This window comes from Piliocolobus tephrosceles, chromosome 4 (genome assembly GCF_002776525.5).
Source record: "Piliocolobus tephrosceles isolate RC106 chromosome 4, ASM277652v3, whole genome shotgun sequence".
Classification (NCBI taxonomy): Eukaryota; Metazoa; Chordata; class Mammalia; order Primates; family Cercopithecidae; genus Piliocolobus; species Piliocolobus tephrosceles.
In genome coordinates this window covers 32,103,525-32,126,210 of record NC_045437.1, presented here as the reverse complement: position 1 = coordinate 32,126,210, position 22,686 = coordinate 32,103,525, and the positions used below count along the sequence as shown (strand labels likewise).

General features: G+C 41.8%; 1 protein-coding gene across 5 annotated transcripts in view; it reads right to left on the bottom strand.

Annotated features, from left to right (window-relative positions):
* NPR3 (natriuretic peptide receptor 3) overlaps positions 1-22,206 on the bottom strand; it is a 76,430-nt gene extending 54,224 nt beyond the window's left edge. For 2 of the 5 annotated variants that reach the window (XM_023216589.2, XM_026455978.1), the window contains exons 1-2: positions 22,083-22,206; positions 8,637-8,759 (exon numbers count right to left, since the gene is read on the bottom strand). In XM_023216589.2, the coding sequence (XP_023072357.1) occupies positions 8,637-8,759; positions 22,083-22,203 (244 nt within the window). In that variant the 5' untranslated portion in view covers positions 22,204-22,206. Of the gene's footprint in view, positions 1-8,636; positions 8,760-20,362; positions 21,558-22,082 lie in introns of those variants that run through there. The other 3 variants (XM_023216587.2, XM_023216588.2, XM_026455979.1) reach the window with 3 other exon arrangements.
* Between the last annotated feature and the right edge of the window lie 480 nt (positions 22,207-22,686).

Sequence of the window (22,686 nt, the reverse complement as noted above, 5' to 3'; positions counted from 1 at the left end):
CCATATTGGGCAGCACAGACTAGAACACAGCCATCATTGCAGAAAGTTCCATTGGGTGGCACAGCTTTGGAGGCATGGAAGCATGGTCTCAGGTAAGGCTAATGGATTTAGTCATGAGAAGCTCACTGGTGACCTTGAGGACAGCACTTGCAGAGGAGTGGTGGATACTAATGCCGTATTAAACACCCAAGCTCGCACTGGGTCCAGAATACTTATGAAAGAGGAAAGTAGTCTGCTCAGCGCCAAGCCCTATGCCCAGCAACCCTGTGGCTGAAGAGCTGCAGCCAATAAAGGCTACCCATGTTAGGGTAACTGTGCCATCCTGTAGTTCCCGGTACTTACCGAGGACCTAGCACATAGTAAGCTTTCAATATATATCACCTGAATGAGTAGCTGAGCCATCAGAATCTGTCCAAGAAATGAATGCTTAGCATTCACCTGGCCTAGCCCCACAGTACTGTGGCTCTTCAGCTCTGGTGGTCATTTAAGGAGAGAAAATAACTGCCTTCCTTGGCTTACCCCTACCCTCTCCAAACGACCCACCATCACATGCTTGCCATGGCTAGGCTGGTCCAATTACACCCATTGTTAATAACAGCACCGCTTAATGGGGGCTACCATTGTGCATGCTCCACATAGCTGTTCTAACCTGCAGTATTTCTTTCTTTAATTCTCATAACAACTCTTTGAAAAAGATTTAAGTACAATCCCTATTTTACAGATGAGGAAATTAAGGCTCAAGGAGATTAACATGCCCAAAGTCATTTAGCTAATAAATGATAGGAGCAAGATCCAAATGCAAGCCAGACTCCAAATACCAACGCCCCACCCCAATGTACACTCATTTCATCAGAGTTTGGGTGTTCTAAGATTTAAAATTGTATATGCAGTGGTTAACAAAAACGTTAAAAACAAATGTAGCAGAGGAAAAAATATCAGAAGGGGAAGTGCCAAAATGCTGTTTAGCAGCTGTTATGATTGATGAATTATGTGAGAATTCTTTTTCTTTTTTCTATGTTCCAAATTGACTTTAATGTACATGTATCACTTTTATGGCAAAACATAATTCTAATCTCTCCCTGGTTTTTCTGTTATTTTTCCATTTTTAGCCAGTCAAATAATTTAATTTGTGTGCATCACCAATCTCTACTATACTTCTGTTCTCATCTTAATTAGTGCTCTCTGAGTTCTCAGAAAGGGAAGCTCTACAATAATAACAGTTCTGGACAGGATCACCCAGATAAATTACCACCTAACCTACCTTCTAAGTAGGTAATGCCAATGGACAAAAATGTCAATCGGTGCCTTTAAAAGCTCTATGGGGCAATATATATTACCTTCTTCCTAGACTTTTTTAAACCTATGTTTAAAACCTATGTCTTATTTTCAATCACTTGAATTATCCCATAATATATTACCCACTGAATTCCTGTAATCACATAATTTGGGCAAATCTGAGAATCTTTTTTTGAGTGCTCACCAAGACCAAACAATCTAGTAATTAGTAAAACTAGATACACTATCAATATGTTTTTTTCAATCCAACATCAAATAAGTAGTGACTAAAATTAGATGCCTTGGCCGGGCATGGTGGCTCACATCTGTAATCCCAGCACTTTGGGATGCTGAGGCAGGCAGATCATCTGAGGTCAGGAGTTTGAGACCAGCCTAGCCAACATGGTGAAACCCTGTCTCTACTAAAAATACAAAAATTAGCCGGGCTTAGTGGCATGTGCCTATAATCCCAGCTACTCAAGAGGCTGAGGCAGGAGAATTGCTTGAACACAGGAGGCAGAGGTTGCAGTGAGCTGAGATCATGCCATTGCAATCCAGCCTGGGTGACAACAGTGAAACTGTCTCAAAAAACAAATAAAATAAAATAGTAATAAATAATAAAATAAATAAAATAAAATAGAGGCCTTTTTCTAGAAAAAGTATAGGGTTTGGTATGAAGAGGCCCAGGGAGAGGTAGATGTTGAAGAACTTCATGAACATATATATCTGATTATTGGGGTACAAAGTTTCAAACAAGGCCCTTTACTACTAATGTATAGCAGAACCTCGGTCTAGGTCACTCTGCCCACCATGTGATTCTGTTGACTGCTTCTACCCCAAGGAAAAAGGTGCTTCAGAGTCTGTGGAAGATGGACAGTTGCCTTCCTACATCCACACTGTCTTCTTCCTTAGTAACAGATCCCTAAATTGATGTAGGATAGCAGTGAGTCCAATTAAAAGCACACATTCCCTGATATCCCTTATTACTAGAGCTAGTCAGTGAAATGTAAGCAGAAGTTAACGAGTGGGGCTTCCAGGAAAGCCTTTCACAGAGAACCACGTCATCCAGGCGGGTCCCTTTTTACCTGTTGTCTTTTCTCTTTGTCTTGCCTAGAATTAACACATGATCCCTGGAGCTCTAGCCACCATATTTGATCTTAAGAATGGATTTTATGCACTAAGATTGAGAGTAGCAGGAAGACAGAGCCAGCTTGGACTCCTGATGACATTAGGAAGTCATCATCCCTGCCTTCAACTTCCCACCTCTGGATGTGTTTCAGGTAAGAGAATAAATCTCTACATTTGTTTAAAATCACTACAACGGGACTTCTTGGTTAGGTGCATGAAGATGCAATTCCTAATGCACCCAGGTCCTTGGGATGTATTATATTAACATTGGCTAACCTGATAACAGAATGTATGGCCTTAAATCTATCTATAAACCTATCACCACAGAAAAAAATGTATAAACTTAACATAATTTTTTAAGTATTAGATGTAATGGTCAAAGTAAACTAGGACTAATAAAATATAGCTAACATTTATTAAATAGTTATTCCAAGAAATTTGCAAGGTATTTTATATACATCACCTCATTTATTACTCAATCTGATGCCATAAGATAAGTATTATTATTCTCATTAGAAGAAACTAAGGCTTGCAGGGGAGGGCAGAGTTATGTTACTTTGCCAGGGTTAAAGATTAAGCTCTTAACCATCTCTTAACCCTTAGCTCTTAGAGTTAACAGCTAGTACATGGCAGAGCCTCTCCGGCAGAACAACACCAAAGCACAAAGTCGGAGCAAATATGGTGTAAATGTAAAATATAAAGGATCTAATCAGAAACCCCAAGTATACTTTGTAAGTTGTGTGAGAGCATTCTGTATAACTCTGTGTAGTAGAATTTTCAAAAAGCAGAAAAATTAAACTCATAGGAAAGAAAGTGTTAAGAAGTTGTCCAAACATCACCAGCAATAAGTCATATAGTATGGCTTCTTATGCACTGGTATTATGCAATGAGAGGGGCACAACATCATGCCTGCAATATTCTCACCAAAATGCACAAACTCAATCTCATTGTGGAAAAATACCAGATAAATCCAAATTGAAAGACATTCTACAACATAATGGGTTCATGAAAAGTGTCAAAGTTAGAATAATCTTCCTTATATCTAAAAAAAACTTGTTGAAATTTTTATAAGAAATTTACTTAACCTCAATGTAAGAAAAAATTGTCCTCTTCACCATGTTGAGTCTTCCAATTCATGAACAAGGTATGTCTCTCATTAATATAGATCTTTTTTTTATTTCTTTTGTTAGTGGTTTCATCAGCGTTTTGTAGTTTTCAGCAAAAAAAAGACCTAGATTTTTTAATTTACATTTTTTAAATGTTTCTTTTTTGACTAAATGATATTATATTGTTGATTTTGACATCTACATGTTGATTGCTAGAATATAGAAACACAAGTGATTTTTGTATGTTGAACCTGTATCTTGGGACCTTGCTAAACTCATTCAATAGCTTTAAGGAATTTTTGTAGATTATTTGGGATTCTCTACGTAGACAGCCATGACATCTGCACAAAACAGCAGACTTTTTTCTTCTTTTCCAACCTGTATGCTTTTTATTTTCCTTTCTTGCCCTGTCTATCTGGCTAGAACCCCTAGTGGCAAATTGAATGAGTAATGAAGATGAACATCCTTGCTTAGTTTCTCATATTATGGGGAAAGCATTCAGTCTTTCACCATTAATTGTGATATCGGCTATGAGGTTTTTGTAGTATTCTTTGTCAACCTAAGCAGGTTCCCCTATATTCCTTGTTTTATAACTTTTTATTTTTTATTTTTAAGATCATGAATGGGTGTTGAATTTTGTTAAAAGCTTGTTCTGTATCTATTGATATGATCATGTGATTTTTTTTCTTAACTTCCTTAATTTGATGGATTAAATTGATTGCTTTTCAAATATACAACCAACTTTGCATCCCTGGGAAAAACCCCACTTGGTCATAGTGAAAACTTTTGTTTTAAGTGTCAAAGTCATGAAAGAAGGAAAGACTGAGGAACTATCACATACTGGAGGAGACAAAGGAGACACAACAACTAAATGGCAGTGTAAGATCCTGGATTGGATCCTGGAACAGAAAAAGAACATTAGCAGAAGTGGTGGTAAACTTCAAATAGGCCTGTAGTTTAGTTAATAATATTGTGCCAACATTAATTTCCCTGTTTTGATAATTGTACTATGGTTATTTGGTAACATTAGAGAAAGCTTGGTAAAATATGTACAGTCAAGCGCCAAATAACATTTCAGTCAATGACAAACCACATATATGACAGCAGTCCCGTAATATTATAAAACTGTATTTTTACTATACCTTTTCTATGCTTAGATAGAATCTATGTTTAGATACCCAAATGCCATTGTGCTATAATTGTCTACAGTATTCAGTACGGTAACTTGCTGTACATGTTTATCGCCTAGGAGCAACAAGCTATACCATATAGCATAGGTGTGTAGTAAGCTATATGCCATTTAGGTTTGTATGAAAACCTCCTATGGTGTTAATACAATGATGAACTCGCCTAACCACTCATTTCTCAGAATGTATCTTCATCATTAAGTAACACATAACTGTACATGAAGTCTCTATACAGATTAAGCATCCTACTCCAAAAACGAGAAATTCAAAATGTTCCAAAATTCAAAACTTTTTGAGCACCAACATAACAACATAACACCACAAGTGGAAAATTCCACACTTGACTTCATGTGATGGGTCAAAACAGAGGCACACGATATACAGTTTATTCAACATCCTTAGGGAAAAAAATAAAATTATCTTTAGGCTATGTGTATAAGGTATATGAAACATAAATGAATTTCATGTTTAGACTTGGGTCCCATCTCCAAGATGTCTCATTTTACATATATATATACACACACACACATATATATGTGTATATATATCACACAAACATTCCAAAATCCAAATAAAAACTTGGAATCTGAAACACTTTAATACCAAGAATTTCAAATAAGTGATTCTCAACTTACATTTTTTGTAAGTTTTTTATGTCTGAAATTATTTCACTATGGAAGAGTTTTTTTAAGTTGTCCAAAAATTACTTCCAGAAAGAAGTTAGGTGCAAATACAGAGTTGAACTTTTTTCTTATTTTAAGGAATATTCCTATGGTATCAAAATTGTTATAGAGCATGGAAAGTGTCTCAATTAATTCTATAAAGCTAAGAAGAACCTGATATTAAAATCTGGCAATGTCATCCCAAAAAAAGACTTTTTTTTTTTTTTTCTGAGATAGAGTTTCGCTCTTGGTGCCCAGGCTGGAGTGCAGTGACGAGATCTCAGCTCACTACAGCCTCCACCTCCCAGGTTCAAGCGATTCTCATGCCTCAGCCTCCCGAATAGCTGGGATTATAGGCGTGTGCCACCACGCCCAGCTAATTTTTGTATTTTTAGTAGAGACGGGGTTTCACCATGTTGGCCAGGCAGTCTTGAACTCCTGACCTCAGGTAATCCATCTGCCTCGGCCTCCCGAAGTGCTAGCATTAAAGGCATGAGCCACTGCGGTCCAGCCAAAAACTGCTCTTGAATCTCACTCATGAGTACAGATCCAAAACCCTAAATAAAACACTAAAAACTTAAACTCAACGATATATCTTTTAAAAAATCATCATGACAAAGTACACTTGATTCCAAGAATGCCATGGTGGCCCAATATTTTTAATTTATTAGGAGAACAGGTCAAATGCATTTGATATTATTCAATATTCATTTCTGATTTTAAAAATCAGACTTGATAAACTAGGAATAAAAGGGTACTTTACCATCTACTTCATTACAGAAGTCAAAATTTAAAGTGTAACCCCCGTTATATGATATTATTGCCAATGCAATAAGAAAAGAATAAGAAATAGGATGTTTAACTATCAAAATGGAGAAAAAAACTGTCATTGTTATTTGAAATGATACAAAAACTATTAGAGCAGAGGATTTTAATAAGTAGAATTCTTGCAAAATAAATAAACAAGAACTCATTGCTTCTCTACACAAATATCATTCCAAAATACAATGGGAAAAGATCATGATCATAATAACAACCAAAAAACATAAAATACCTAAGAACAAACACAACAAGAAAAATGCACAATATAAATGAGAAAACTGCAAAGCATTGCTTATAAACATAAAAAGAAATTCAATTAAATAAAATAAGGTAAAAGTTAGATTATACAGGGTTGACAAGGTTACAGGAAAACAGATAATCACACACTTTGCTGCAAAAGTAAAAATGGACAATATCTATCAAAACCTAAATGGCAGGCAGCATGGTGGCTCATGCTTGTAGTCCCTTTAGACTTTGGGAGGCTGAGGCAGGCAGATCACTTGAGCCCAGGAGTTCGAGCCTAGCCTGGGCAACATGATGAAATCCTGTCTCTAAAGAAAATAAAAGAAATTAACCAGGCTTGGTGGCACATGTCTGTAGTCCCAGCTACTCAGGAGACTGAGGTAGAAGGATCACTTGAGCCCAGGGTGTTGAGGCTACAGTGAACCAAGATCACGCCACAATACTCCAGCCTGAGCAACAGGGTGAGACCCTGTCTAAAAAAAACAAACAAAACATTAAAAGCACATAACCTTTGAGCCAGCAATTCTACTTCTAGAAATTTATTTTACAGATAATATATATATGTACAAATATGTGAGAGAGAGAGTGTGTATATGTGTGTGTATACTCAACACAGCATTGTTCTTAATAGCAAAAAGCTGGGAACAACATCAATATTGAAAAATAAGACTTATAAAAGATGATTATCAACATTATGAAAGAACATAGAGCCATACCATAAATAGTATGATCAATATATTGAAGAATATTTTTGTAAGACATATATTTATAAAATAGGCAGGATGTATATACTTCTAAAAATTATCAATGTACTTTTGTCTGCGTGGCAGAATTATGATAAATTGTTTTCTTTCCCATGCTTTTCTGTGTTTTCTAAATCGTCTACAATACTCATGTATTGTAATGAACAGGGAAAAGTAATAAAGGCTTTATCTGTGGATGAGAGGAATTCTAGTATCTAACATTTGTATTCCGTACTTGCCAGGCCTAATGTCTCTAAATTCACATGCACTGCCTCTAAATTCTGTATTTGTAGTTGCCAACTTGCAAAACTCAACACACATGTTTTTCATTTTCACCAGTTTCTACCATTCCTGCAGCCCATAGTAAAACTACATTCTGATCTTGAGTCAAGAAGTGAAACCACCGCTCTACTTGTGTGAAACAGAGGGGAAAAGACCATCATGGCAGCAAGGAGGGCAAAATAGGGTGTTTATCTTGCAAGCCTCAAATCTCCAATTTTATCCGCTACAGGAAGCAGTGGCTACTTTTGTTTCATCAACTTTTCTTTATCTCCATGATAAGTGTGTTTTATTATCTGTATATGCACAATGATGTACTGCTCCAGTAAGCCAGGATATCAGAGCAGGAAACCGGGGCTTATGTTTTAAGGTTTAGATCCTGTCCAACTATATCTCATCAGCAAGAACTGGGAAGTGAAGCTCAGTATAAACATGCCATTTGTGATATACACACTTACACTTCCCTTACAACTGCTCCAGTCTGAGCAGCCAGCATGCAGCGTTTGAGAAAATGTTCTGTAGCCCTGTGCTGTCTGCTTCAGAGAGAGCCCTAACCACATTTGGGGGAGAAATGTCTTGTACCTATTATCTTTATGATCTCCTTAATCACCCTCCATAACAGGAACCCTGCAAACTTCCCCAGATTCATTATAGGGAATTAAATGCTTTCAACTCTATACATTAGTGACTCATAACTTCTGTATAGGAGAGGTTTAAGGTGCAGTAATCTGAAAGAAAGGGGACTGGGAACAGTGGCTTTCAAATGATTTTTACCTCAATTTGCAATAACAGTTATTTTATTTCACACTGTGACCCATTGTAAACATAGGTGTAACATGCACATATACACACAAATGTGCAATAATATTACTAAAGTAAAAGCTTTCTAAAACAATACACATGCTAAGTGTGACACACCTTTACCTGTTCAGTAGTGTTATGTTCTAGTCTATTCCATTCTATTAAAAATTCTGCCCAAATCTCATTGAAATTATTCTGATCATGTTTGGATCATGGCCTCTAGCTCCATTAATGTTGCTGCAAAGGACATGATTCCATTCTTTTATATAGCTGCATAGTATTCCATGGTGTTTACGTACCACATATTATTTATCCAACCCACCATTCATCGGCATCTGATAACCTCTCTTGGAATCTTAGCAGAGGAGGGGAAAGTGGAAGCAGAGTTACCATAGGAAGAGCTGTTGAAGAGTTCAATGTTGAAGAAGGCGTAGTCTCCACTGGTCATGCCATGCCTGTGCGCCGCCAGCATGATGCTCCGGATGGTGTCACTGCTCGCACACATGATCACCACTAGGGGAGGAACAAACAACACACATGAGGCACCCCTTTGCAGAGCACTTGGAGCATGCTGACACCAGTAAGGGACATCTGACAAGGAATGGGATACTTGTATGGTCCTGAAGTATCTCCTCACAATCACTTATTAACTACAAATGGACCATGGAGGAACCTAGCAGACACCTCCATAACCAAGAGATGGAAGCCAACATCACTAACCATGGGAACACAGACTCATGGGGCACCTGGAATAACACTCTAAGGACCAAAATGTCTAGATGGGCAGTCTACATCTAATCAGAAGGAGGCAGTCACAAACCCACCTTGGGGGATGGTCTGTAGAAAATCGGCCTATGCTCTTTAAAATGGTCAATTTCATGAACAACAAAGACAGGCTGAGGAAACATTCTAGACTGAAAGAGGCTTAAAGAAATAGGCTACTGACTGCAATGTGTGATGCTGGATTGGATTCTGGACCCTTTCTTTTTTAAAAAAAAGTTCTTTTTTAAAAAAAAAAACTGTATCAAATAAATCACCAGATTTGCCCAATATAAGATAGTGAAAATTGTCAACTGCTTTTTATACTTAATAGCATAGTAAATGCACTGTCCTGAAAAAGCAAACTTAATGATTTTAGAGAGAACATTCACTTGGCAAATCAGAGGATTCAGGGAGTGCTACAAGCTTTCTGCTGTTTGAATTTTAAAACATTATTTTCAGGTTGTCTCAACATACATAAGAAATCATTTGTAAGTTTCCAGGTGTCTCTCCCCTGTTCTCTCAGTTTATATCCATACTGTTGGATTCAAGAGGCTTCACACAACTCGAAAGCCTCTCGAATTGGATATTGTTGCCTACCATATAAGGGCTACACAGGCTAGAGTGAAGTAGGGCTTGACCATTACCCAGTCAATTTGATCCCTGTTGATAGACCCAGGCCTCCATGACCAGATCCACTGTGTTTTGCTGCACACATACTGTGCAGAGAGACCTGGAGAGACCTGGGTGCTATAAACCGCATTATCACGATGCATGCCAGCCCTCCAAGATGTGTATGTTCTTTGTAAAAGCATGGGTGCTGAAAGACGTAAAACAAACTTCAGGCTATGCCAAAGCGGCCTTGGCAACCTGCATGGAGGTTGGGCTCTTGTTGATATTTAGTTTACTACACACGTTAATTCAGTGTTAGATCATGACTCTGACATTTCATACCCCAGAAGGGCTCGGTGTACAGCATAAAAGCTCTAGAGAAAAAGTTTCTAAAACAATACAAAATTCTTAAAGATCTATAACAATGGGAGTAGGTATTGTTTCTGCCTGAAAGTATAGGTATATATTTGGGATAATCAATTCCAAGATGCCTCAGTAAGAAAGTTTTCAAAAAAACTCCTAATTATTTGTTATGACTTAGACCCTTGTTTTACCTCTGATTTGATTCTAGCCTCTTAAATGAACAAAGAGTCAAGGTGTCCCATAACACATTCAACAAGGGACTGAGGCTTGACAAGTTTGAAGAATGTGGATTCCAAGAGTAGATGTCTCCAGGAGGTTCCGGGAAGTTCTGGCTGACTGGCCACCAAGCAGCCCTCATCATTTTTCGAGCAAGTGATCATAGTCCAGGATCTGGCTCTCAATTCCAAGATGCAGAACCTGATTCTGTCAACATATAGAGAGTAGAATCATTCCTTAGGGGCAAGTTTCCAATAACCTAACTCAGATATGTGTAGGTAATCTGAAATGCATACTATTTAAATTCAATGAGGTCCAGGATGGTTATGAATATATTTGTGTCAACATGTCCTGTAGCTGGGCATGCTAACTGAAGAGACACATTATAAGCAGTAGGATGCAAGTAAGGATGAAATCAGAATCAGGGAGGCCAGTAGAGGATTCAGGTATCAAAATCACCAGGACTTGATGACCCTAGGCATCCATCTAAGAGATATATCTGGTCCAGGACCAAACAGGCAGGGTCCAAGGACCAGAGGACCAGCTTTCCTAAACTTTGCCTGAAGTTTCCCTAAACATTGGCCTCTGTGGCACTTTTTTTCTATTTTTACATTCCTGGCCCATCTCCTTCTCTCTCTTCCTGCTATGGTTTGGTTGTGTCCCCCAGATTTCATGTGTTGGAAACTTAATGCTCCAAATCATTTGTTGGTGGTATTTGGAGATGGGGCCTTTGGTAGATACTTATGATTAGATAAGGTCATCAGGGTGGGTCCCCTAAGATGGGACTGGTAGTTTAGAAGAAGAGGAAGAGAGACCTGAGCTGGCACACATTTGCTCTCTTACCATGTGATGCCCTCCATAGTGTTATGACATAGCAAGAAGGCCCTCACAAGATGCTGTCACCATGCTCTTGGACTTCCTAGCCTCTAGAACCATACACTAAATAAACTTCTTTCTTTATAAATCACCCAGTCTGTGGTATTTTGTCATAGCAACAGAAAACAAACTAACAGACACCCCACCACCACCAAGTCCTTCTGATGGACACATTCTTTGTTTTGTTTTTTTGTTGTTATTATTTTGTTTGTTTGGAGACAGACTCTCATTCTGTCACCTAGACTGGAGTGCAGTGACTCAATCTTAGCTCACTGCAACCTCCAACTCCTGGGCTCACGTGATCCTCCCACCTCAGCACCTCCCAAGTAGCTGGGACTACAGGTGCATGTTACCACGCCCGGCTAATTTTTGTACTTTTTGTGTAGATAGAGTTCCGTCATGTTGGCCAGGCTGGTCTCAAACTCCTGGCCTCAAGTGATCTGCCCACCTTGGGCCTCCCAAAGTGCTGAGATTACAGGCATGAGCCACCAGGCCCAGCCTACATTCTTTCTGTAAATGTTAGTACCCACTTAGACTGAGCAAGAGAGACATAGAGTGGCACTGTGTCTATCTAAGCAGATTTTGATTATTTTAGATCTTATCCATTTTGTGTTGGCCATGTGATTTAAGACTCAAAAGGAAGCCCTAATTTCCAAGTTCATGGGCAGAGCATTGTCTTTCTTGAATAAACCAAACCCATAATGCACATTATCATCCAGTTTCAGTTCAAACTGGAACAAGCACCTAATGACACTGGCAAAGCAGTCACAGTACACGATCCTAGATTTTTATGATGCTCCCCAATCTTTTAGGGTTGTCTCACTCATGCCTAATTGAACAGCAAGTATTTTTAGTAACTTGCCTTTATACAATCAAAAGGTTTAGAATAGTTTTAATTAAAATAATTTTCTTTTCCTGCTTATGTTTCATCAATTTATATAATAACTAATTAAATTACATATTTATCATAATAAGCACAACCAGCATCAACAGACTTGGGACAACTCTTAGAAAATATATGAAGAAGTATGAGAAGTGTGTGGCACACTCAGGAGAACTCTACTAGCTGCCAGCGTCTACCAACAAGTGATAAGATTTATAGAGAACAGAGAACATCAGCTAATCCTGCGACCTGCGTAAGTGGAGGTTAATTAAGGCAGTTTTTGTTGTATCTCAGTATAGTTAAATACATAAATATTAGCTTTGGGTCAAATTGTTAAAATTCTAAAAGAGGGGACGATGGTGTAACTCTAACTTTATGTATAGACTTTTCCTCATTCTACTCTATTTTATCCTCCTTGCCAAAGAACTTTCAATGTTCCATGCCACCCTCCATTATCTGGTTCCCACAATGACTTCTTTAAATGACTTCTCACTATTGCATCATGTTCTTGCAATCACTCTAAGAACAGCAGAGAGAAATGCAAAAAGGTATCAATTCAGAGAATCAAAAACATTCCAGGTAGTACCCCTGAATCGGGGGATACTTATTTCCAAAACCTCAAGTTTTCATTGGGAGAAATCTCTAATGGGCTAACATTTCATATCTTTCAATGTGCTTTCATTTTCCTTCCCCTCACCCCCAACAAGAGGAAAAGAAGTGAAATGTCTGACTGTTGAGCCTAAAACTGAGTATGCTGGCTCAGTCTTTTCTTCCTTCCTCTTTGGGTTGTGGCTGTTTGCAGAGAGCACACATCATGGACTTCTTTTGTCACATGGTCAAGAGTTAGCAGGGGAGATTTGCAGCTAAATGGCAATGTCTGTGATTTAGTAGATATTCCTGCCTAATTCTGGGAGGAAGTAATAGCAAGCAGGCCCTTTTGGAAATAGATCTAAATCCATGTTCAACTGGTTTTATCAAAAATAGGGATATATTCATATTCTCCATCTGGTTACTGTACCCATCTTCCAGTTAATTCTAAATTTAGAAGGAAAAGAGGGATATTATTACATGGAAGCAAAGCAGAGCATGCCATGTCCTACACACTGAAAATATGATACCAAAAATGAAAAACTCAACAGTAACTTTAAAAGTGGCCAAGGAAATATCCAAACAAGATGAATTACAAAAAAAAAAAAAGATAGGTGGTAAATAGAAGGTAAGAAAAGTAGAGGATTATTCCAAGAGATCTCGCATCCAAATTAGAAAAAATCTAGAAAGAGGAAATAGAGAAAATGAAAAGGATACAAGTATCACAGAAATAATTTAAGAAGTATTCCCAGAATTAAATGATATGAGTTTCCGGATAAAAGAGGCCTATTGAGTACACAAGGAAGAGGAGAAGATTCTAAAAATTTCCAGGAAAGCAAAGCAATGAACAATAAGTTCAGAATCCAAACTGATTCCAGATTTCTAATAACAATGTTAGAATTTAGAAGACAGTAAAGCAATACTGTCACATTTTGAGGGAAATTATTTTCAACCTAGAATACTATAATTATGTATAAAGGTATGATGAAAATTTTCAGTCACAAAACATCTCAAACTTTCAGCCTTATTCATCCTTTCTCAGAAAGCTCTTGGTGGATGTGCGCCACCAAAATGAAAACATAATCAAAAAAGAGAAACACACAGGGATCTAGCTCAACAGAGAGGTGATGGAAGCCCCAGGAGGATGTTGAAGAACCCACAGTGGCCAACTGTGCAAAATATCTACAAAATAACTGGGATGCAAGGCTGGTTCAACATATGCAAATCAATAACATAATTCATCACATGAACAGAACCAACAACAAAAACCACATGATTATCTCAATAGATACAGAAAAGGCCTTCGACAAAATTCAGCAACGCTTCATGCTAAAATCTCTCAATAAACTAGGTATTGATGGAATGTATTTCAAAATAATAAGAGCTATTTATGACAAACCCACAACCAATATCATACCGAATTGGCAATAACTGGAAGCATTCCCTTTGAAAACTGGCACAAGACAAGGATGCCCTCTCTCACCACTCCTATTCAACATAGTGTTTCCTGCCTGGCTAGGGCAATCAGGCAGGAAAAAGAAATAAAGGGTATTAAATTAGGAAATGAGGAGGTCAAATTGTCCCTGTTTGCAGATGACATGATTGTATATTTAGAAAACCCCATCATCTCAGCCAAAAATCTCCTTAAGCTGATAAGCAACTTCAGCAAAGTGTCACAATACAAAATCAATGTGCAAAAATCACAAGCATTCCTATACACCAATAACAGACAAACAGAGAGCCAAATCATGAGTGAACTCCCATTCACAATTGCTACAAAGAGAATAAAATACCTAGGAATCCAACTTACAAGGGATGGGAAGGACCTCTTCAAGGAGAACTACAAACCACTGCTCAACAAAAATAAAATAAAATAAAAGAGGACACAAACACATGGAATAATATTCTATGCCCATGGATAGGAAGAATCAGTATCATGAAAATGGACATATTGCCCAAAGTAATCTATAGATTCAATGCCATCCCCATCAAGCTACCAATGACTTTCTTCACAGAATTGGAAAAAAATGACTTTAAAGTTCATATGGAACCAAAAAAGAGCCCACATTGCCAAGACAATCCTAAGCAAAAAGAACAAAGCTGGAGGCATTATGCTACCTGACTTCAAACTATACTACAAGGCAACAGCAACCAAAACAGCATGGCACTGGTACCAAAACAGAGATATAGACCAATGGAACATAACAGAGCCCTCAGAAATAATGTCACACATCTACAGCCATCTGATCTTTGACAAACTTAACAAAAACAAGAAATGGGGGAAGGATTCCCTATTTAATAAATGGTGCTGGGAAAATGGGCTGGCCATCTGTAGAAAGTTGAAACTGGATCCCTTCCTTACACCTTACACAAAAATTAATTCAAGATGGATTAAAGACTTAAATGCTAGACCTAAAACCATAAAAAACCCCAGAAGAAAATCTAGGCAATACCTTTCAGGACACAGGCATGGGCAAGGACTTCATGACTAAAACACCAAAAGCAATAGCAACAAAAGCCAAAACAGACAAATGGGATCTAATTAAACTAAAGAGCTTCTGCACAGAAAAAGAAACTACCATCAGAGTGAACAGACAACCTACAGAATGGGAAACTATGTTTGCAATCTCCCCATCTAACAAAGGGCTAATATCCAGAATCTACAAAGAACTCAAACAAATTTACAAGGAAAAAAACAAACAATCCCATCAGAGAGTAGGCAAAGGATATGAACAGACACTTCTCAAAGGAAGACATTTATGCAGCCAACAGACACATGAAAAAATGTTCATCATCACTGGTCATCAGAGAAATGCAAATCGAAACCACAATGAGATACCATCTCACGCCAGTTAGAATGGCAATCATTAAAAAGTCAGGAAACAACAGATGCTGGAGAGGATGTGGAACAATAGGAACACTTTTACACTGTTGGTGGCAGTGTAAATTAGTTCAACGATTGTGGAAGACAGTGTGGTGATTCCTCAAGGATCTAGAACTAGAAATACCATTTGACCCAGCAATCCCATTACTGGGTATATACCCAAAGGATTATAAATCATGCTGGATAAAGACACATGCACACGTATGTTTATTTCAGCACTATTCACAATAGCAAAGACTTGGAACCTGTCCATCAATGATACACTGAATTAAGAAAATGTGGCACATATACACCACGGAATACTATGCAGCCACAAAAAAGGCTGAGTTCATGTCCTTTCCAGAGAAATGGATGAAGCTGGAAACCATCATTCTCAGCAAACTATCACAAGGACAGAAAACCAAACACAACATGTTCTCGCTCATAGGTGGGAATTGAACAATGAGATCAGTTGGACACAGGGTGGGGAACATCACACACCAGGGCCTGTTGGGGGGTGGGGGCTGGGGGAGGGATAGCATTAGGAGAAATTCCTGATGCAAATGATGACTTGATGGGTGAAGCAAACCAACATGGCACATGTATACCTATGTATCAAACCTGCACATTGTGCACATGTACCCTAGAACTTAAAGTAGCATAATTTTTAAAAAACTCAGGAGATTTAAAATAAAGAATTAGAAGATTACTTAATTATAAATCCATAGGAAATTAAGCAAATAAACAAAAATGGACTTTTTTAACTCCAAGGAAAATAACTAGGGGAAAGAAGGAAATGTCAACATAGGAGCCTATGTGACTTAACCTTAACTATCATTTAGAAAGTAATGATAATATTTATACTGAATACTGGACTAACTAAAAAGACTGTGTAAGAGATGGGGTCTAGCTACACTGCCCAGGCTGGAATGCAGTGGCTATTCAAATAGTGCAATCCATAGCCTCAAATTCTTGGACTCAAGCAATCCTCCTGCCTCAGCCTACTGAGAAAAATTTTGACACAACCATATTGGAAAGATGACTGGAAAGAAAGCTTGCATGTGTGGTTAACAGGCAATAGAATGATCAAGAAGAGAATTTTCTTCCACTAGGATTCCAAGAGATAAGACCTAAAACTGAAAAAGAAAGCAGCATGTTATTAAGAGATATGAAGGCCAATACCTACAGGAACAGCTAACAAGAATTGAGAGTGAAAAATGGAGAGTAAGAGACAGGAACCTTTTTCTCCTCATAAACCTTGTGTAGTTAGTTTTCTCACTTTCTATAGCTGTAGAACTAAACTTTGGTAAAAAGTAAATCTAATTTTTTTCAAAAAAGATTTCCCTCTGATTGTTTCTACACTGCATAGCAATGGATATTGTTTGCAAAATGGAGATTGAATCTTTATTTCTGTTGTTCATAAAGCTCCATCTACTCCAAAGGCCTTTAGAATTTCCACACTGCAGCCTACAAAGCTCCTTTTTTCCCCTGCTGTGTTAGTTATTTTACACTTACCATGGGTTCTTTCCTTAAAAATGCTGCTGACTGACCACTCAGTCATTTACCCCAGACTAATTCTAAAAATAAATGACTCTTGTGTGGATTAAATACTGTTATCTCTATCTCTAACGACTGTATAATGTTATACAGTCATTATGCAGGCCCAGATTAATGACATACTAATAACTAAAAGGATACAACTACAGTTCTTCACATAACAACATTTGCGTTAGGATACTTCTAGTTCTGCACCATATAAAGTGCATCGACAAAACAACTACTGGCTTTTATTGCTTGAAAAAATTATTTCTAAGCCTGTCTTTTTAAAACTAAATTTATTGGTAAGTGTGTGGAATACTCAGGGCAGTAGCTGGCAGTATAAGGAAATCCATTTTAAATAAAGATAATTGTTTTTAAAAATAATATATGTTCAGGTCTGTTTATTTTAGTGGTATTAGCAAAAGACATGACAGAAAAAAAATACTTTAAATTATTGACTTAGGTAAATCCTTAAAATGAAGGAATAATTGATGTCCCTTTGTTTTTCTTTCTGTAGTACGCCATGTGAAATTTTAGTCGCATTATTATTTGAGATGCTGGTATGATCAGTGTTTTACTTGTTCAAACATTTGTGATTTGGTTTTAAAGAGAAACTTAAGTCCAAAAAAAAGTAATGTCAGTGTTCTCACCAAAAGAGGGAGGAACTCTCTCTACTTTAATTCATAATTAATAGGGAATTTTCAAAAGCAAAAATACTGTCAGCTGCATTTTCACACTTAGGTGAGAATATCAGTTTGAAGAGGCCTGATTCTCACCCCACACATTGCTTCACGGAGAAGAAAATTCACATAAGGAAACCAGCCAAATCCAGAGCATCTGCATCTGAGTCCAGGGTTCTTTCCCATGGCATGGCCTCACCGTTGGGATAAAGGTGATTATCATCATATATAAAATAATAACTACAATGAAACCGCACATTAATTGAGCACTTTGTATTCGTCTGGCACTGCTCCCACGCATTCCTGGGTTAGCTCCTCTAAACCCTCCCAGTTTCCCAAAGACGTGGGTGCTCTGACTATCCCCACTTCACTAAGGAGCTTGAGGTACAGAGGTTTCATAGCAGTCCAAGATCCCCCAGTCGGTGACTGAGCCACAAACTTCACTGCAACCATATACCGAAGCCCTATTTAATACATTAACTTCTTATGGTAAAGTAACTGTGTTACTTCAATGTGTTTGTAAAAGGTCCCCTAAGAGAGATTTGTTATTAGGCAACTTTCTCTCTTGAGTGTAAGGAATTTCAGGGTGGAAGGGCGAGGACGATTAGAGGAGAAACTGTTGTGTTTCCTATTTCTAAATATCTGACAGGTCACTGTTGGAAATATTTTTTAGAGTAAGAATTGTAAAATACTAACCTTATCACTCGTAAAATACACAGGTCAGTTAAGAAAACTTTCGCCACTCAATGCAAACTTGGAGGAAAAAAAAAAAAAGCAAAGAGACTTCGGAACGTCTAAAAGGCTTTTGGAATTAAAAAATAATTTCCAGCAGCCAACTGCAGCCCTAGTCCTCTGAAGCCCGGGGCGCACCAGTCCTCAGGCCTACCAGGGCACTGTTGTCCGCCCAGTCCCAGGCCTCAGCCACTTGTGAGGCTGAGGGGCCCGGGCAGCGATCTGCCCTCCTCTGGGCTCACGCACGCCCTTGGTTTTGTATCCCAGGCCACGTGCGCCGGGGCAGCCGCCGATATTGGGACCTACAGGGTAGTGGCATTACGGACAAGTCAGCAAATCGCGGATCTCGCCCGTAGGGGGACACACCCCAAGCCCCAGCCCACCTTGGGAAGTCTCTGACTTTTAGCTCCTAGCCCTCGAAAGCCAAGAACTAAAGAAGCAGGTTCCGGGAACCATAGCAGCCCGGGTCGCAGACTGCCCCATGGAGGCCGCAGTAGCCGGGCGACTGCGAGTTGGGAGCTTAGATGTGGGTTCCTTGCCGAGGCGTGGCAAGCCCGCAGCCGTTGGACACACGTGCCCTTTTTCATAATCGGCAAAGCCCGCGCCCCGCCTGCTTGGCTGGCAGGGACTCGGCACAGACAGCCTGGAGTTCGAGAGCTCAAAACTTGGCCAGGCATTCCTACTGTCAAACACCTCTCGCCTCTTTGCTCTAAAGGTTGAGTCCCAGGTGGCCAAGATGGCAAGGCGGTGACTGCAGCGCCAATATTGATGGCTTCTCTGTTCACTCTCACCTGTTCCTGGGGCCCTGGGCCTCAGGTTACGCTGTCCCCTACGACCAACGCCCAGGTGCCCGGCCATGCCAAGTTGTGGACGCGCCCTGCGCCTGGCTCAGCTCCGCTCCCCTTCGGTCTCATCCGCGTGGCACTGGGGTCTCGGGGAGCTTTGCCGGGATTGCACCACTCACATTCCAGGCGCGTGAGTGCCAAGGGGGAGCAGAGACCGTATTCCCTCATCGCTGTGCTCCTGATCCCTGACTGGAGGGAGGAGGGATCGCCGCTATGCTGGGATCTCAGCCTGCCTTCCCTCAGATTCTACCCTACATTAAAATGGGCCACACTGGCGATTACACGTCCGCGTCCACCCGCTCCCCGCAGCAATAGCCACCATCCTTAGCCTCGAGCTTTTTGTTCAGTTTGGGTTTTATTCCAACACCCAAAGACTCATGGAGAAAACTTGGAGGACAGGTGGAAAGAAGATTCAGCGCCCGTTTCTTCTAAAGGTACTCCCGCAAAGCTTAGCTCTGGGCGCATTAGAGACTGCGTTGCAGAACACGCCGAGGGAAGTGAGTGCAGCCAGAATTCAGACACACAGGGGCATTTTTGGTGGAAACCACAGAAGCTCGTTTATAAGGGGCTGGAAGGGAAATGAAAGGAATGAGAAGAGTGGTTCAACAAGCCTTTAAAAGAAACCTGGGGTCTGTGGAAACAACAGTCAGGGAAACCCCGAGAGCAGGCCAGCCAAGCGGTGACTCCTGGCTGCGAGAAGTCCGCGGACGCTTTCGCACTAAGTCGGGGCGCAAGTCGGCAAAGCACTGAGATACAAGTTCTTTCCTTCTCGGATGCTTCAGACCGTGGATGGAACCAGTCACTGGGAGTACGCCCCCTAATCGCCAGCCCAGTGCTGGCAAAGTGGAAACCGGGAAGAAAAAGCACCCAAGTGGTTTGACAGCACCTGTTGGACCTGGGCACGCAGGAGCTGCGGGCTCAGACGCCCTCCCCTCCAACCCCTTCACCTCCCTGGGACCCTCTATGTACACCCCTTGACCGCGATGGGCGGTCGTCAAAGGTCGTCGCAGCCACACAGCGCATACCTGAACGAGTGCCCGCGCGTACCCGCCCTCAGCGCCGCAAGGGGGAGTGGGGTCTGCAGAGTGGAGGGGTGTGCAGGGAGAGCCGCGGAGAGCGGTTGGGTTAGGGCCCGGGGTCCAGAACGCGCGCCTGCTCACCTCTCTCACTGGCCTGGATATTGCGCACGATGTCTTCCAGATCCAAGTCTTTGGTCTCGTCGAAACTGTAGATGGACGTGTGCAAACCCTCCTCCTGGAAGACCTCGTGGACCCCCTCGAGGGTGAAGAAGCAGTTCCGCTCCAGCTTGTCGTCGCTGTAGACCAGCGCAGCGCGGCTCCAGTGGTGGTGGCGGAACAGGGCGAGCATCATTTCGCCCATCTTGGCGTAGGCGGGCGCCACGCGCGTGAGGTGAGAGTACTCAGAGTCCTTGTGCTGGAAGCCGGCGGCCAGCGCCCCGGCCGACAGCATGGGCAGGTCCCAGTGCGATGCAAGCCGGGCCACTGGCGCTGCTGCATACTCGCACACTGGCCCCAGGATAAGGTCAGGCTTGGTGCCCCGCGCCGCCGCCACGCGGTCTACCAAGCTGAAGAGCGCACGGTTCCCACAGTCCGAGTCCTCGTAAGCCACCTGGAAGCGAGTGCCCGGCGGCAGAAGCCGCCTCCCAGTCCCGTTGCCCTCCACGCTGCGCAGAGCGTACTCGATGGCCGGCCGCACTCGGGTCAGTGAAAACAAGTACGAGTCATCCTGGGGCAGTAACACCAGCACCTCGATCTTCTGCGGCGGCAGCGCCTCTCTCTCCCGGCGTCCGCCGCCTATGCCCGCGCCCCCGCCGCCGCCGCCAACGCCACCGCCACCAGTGCCGCCTGCCAGCAACGCCCAGCCGAGAAGGACGCACGGGGAGAAAGTGAGCACCAGCAGAGACGGCATCGTGCCTCAAGAAAGCGCTTGCCCTCGCCGCCTCGCCCTCTGCCCCCCACCCACCCTTCCTCTTTCCTCCCCACTCTTCTCTCCAAGGTCCCTGCGCCCCCTTGGGCGTTTAACGAAATAGAATACCCCCTTCACTAATGCGCCAAAAGATAGAGAGGAAGCGTCCTTCTTTGCAATGTCACTAGTTTTTCTTAAAAAAAGAAAAAAGAAAAAGTTTACCGGGTGTAAACCTGTGCGTCTGTAATATACATATATATTTGTTTATATCCGCCCTCCCTTTATACATATACTATTTTGCTTAGAGGTGGCTTCTTATTTGGGCGTTGCTAAGGTTGCTTTTGAAAGCGTTTTTGTAAAAGAAAAAAAAAGTTAGACTTGTCCAAGTGTTTGTAATTGACGATGCATCTCCCTCGCGTTTGATCTCATTGATTCGCGCCGGTTCCTGGATCCATAGCCCGCGTTTAAATAGCGTGGCAGCGGCTGAGCGTGTTACCACACATGGCGCGCCGAGGCCGGGCTTGTATTTCCAGCGGGTGGGGTGGGTAGGGGTGGGAAGAAGTGGGGGCTGGGCTGGGGGAGTCTCTTATTAACATTCTTACATCAAGGCTCCTCCCCGCACCCCTTCCCTACCCATCGCGCCCCTGTCCCTAACCACCACTCCCCGCCGGCCCTCGGCCTTTTCCTTAAAGCTGAAATTGCCCACGTCTGCACCGGCAGGAGCCCCCACCACGCCGCGTGCCTCTGCGATCCCCGCCTCTCCCTTGCCAGCTCCAGCTCCTGGCTTTAAAAAAGGAAATGTGCTTTAAAGTAGAGAAATGCGCGCGCGCACGCACACGTACACACACAAACCGTGCAAAAAAAAGAAAACAACAACAACAGGACTGGGGAAAAGGGGTGGTTCTAGAAATTGTGGTTTCAGTGCAATAATCCTTAGGTGCCGCTTGCTCTCACCTTTCTGGTTCCGGCCACATTCCCTCCCGACGCACCGACGCGGGGCGAGCACCTGACCTTCCTGGTCCCTAGGCGCAAGGTCAGGGAACAAGGACCAAGGTCCCAGTGCAGATGGCTCCATCTCGGACCTGGTGTGCCCAGCTGGCCCGGGCGTCACCCACACCCCGCCTTCCTCAGCCCCGCGCCAGCCCCCTCCCGCTGGGCCACGCAGGTTCGCGCTAGAATCGCAGCGGTGCCGGGGTCACAGTGTCCCAGCTCATGGACCCTCCGTCAGCTCACTGAGAGCAGGAAAGTGAAACTTGTTGCTCCCAAAGGCGAGCGAACGGTTCAACTTCTGGAGGTGTCACAAAGCTTGGAAAGCATCCCCAAAGCGTCCTCGGGGCTTTGTTTGCTAAACCAGGTACCTAAATAAAGGGACTGCTTTTCTCAAAACGTTCCCGGTAGGTCCCCCGGGTAGAACACACGCTCCCCCTCCAACCTGAGCGCTCAAAGATCCAACCGCTCCTCATCTGGAGCGCTCCAGGCACTGTGCCGGGATTCCGCGACGCCGAGAAAGGTCCTGCCTCGGAGACCCAGTCCTATCACTGGCCACAGCCACAACAGC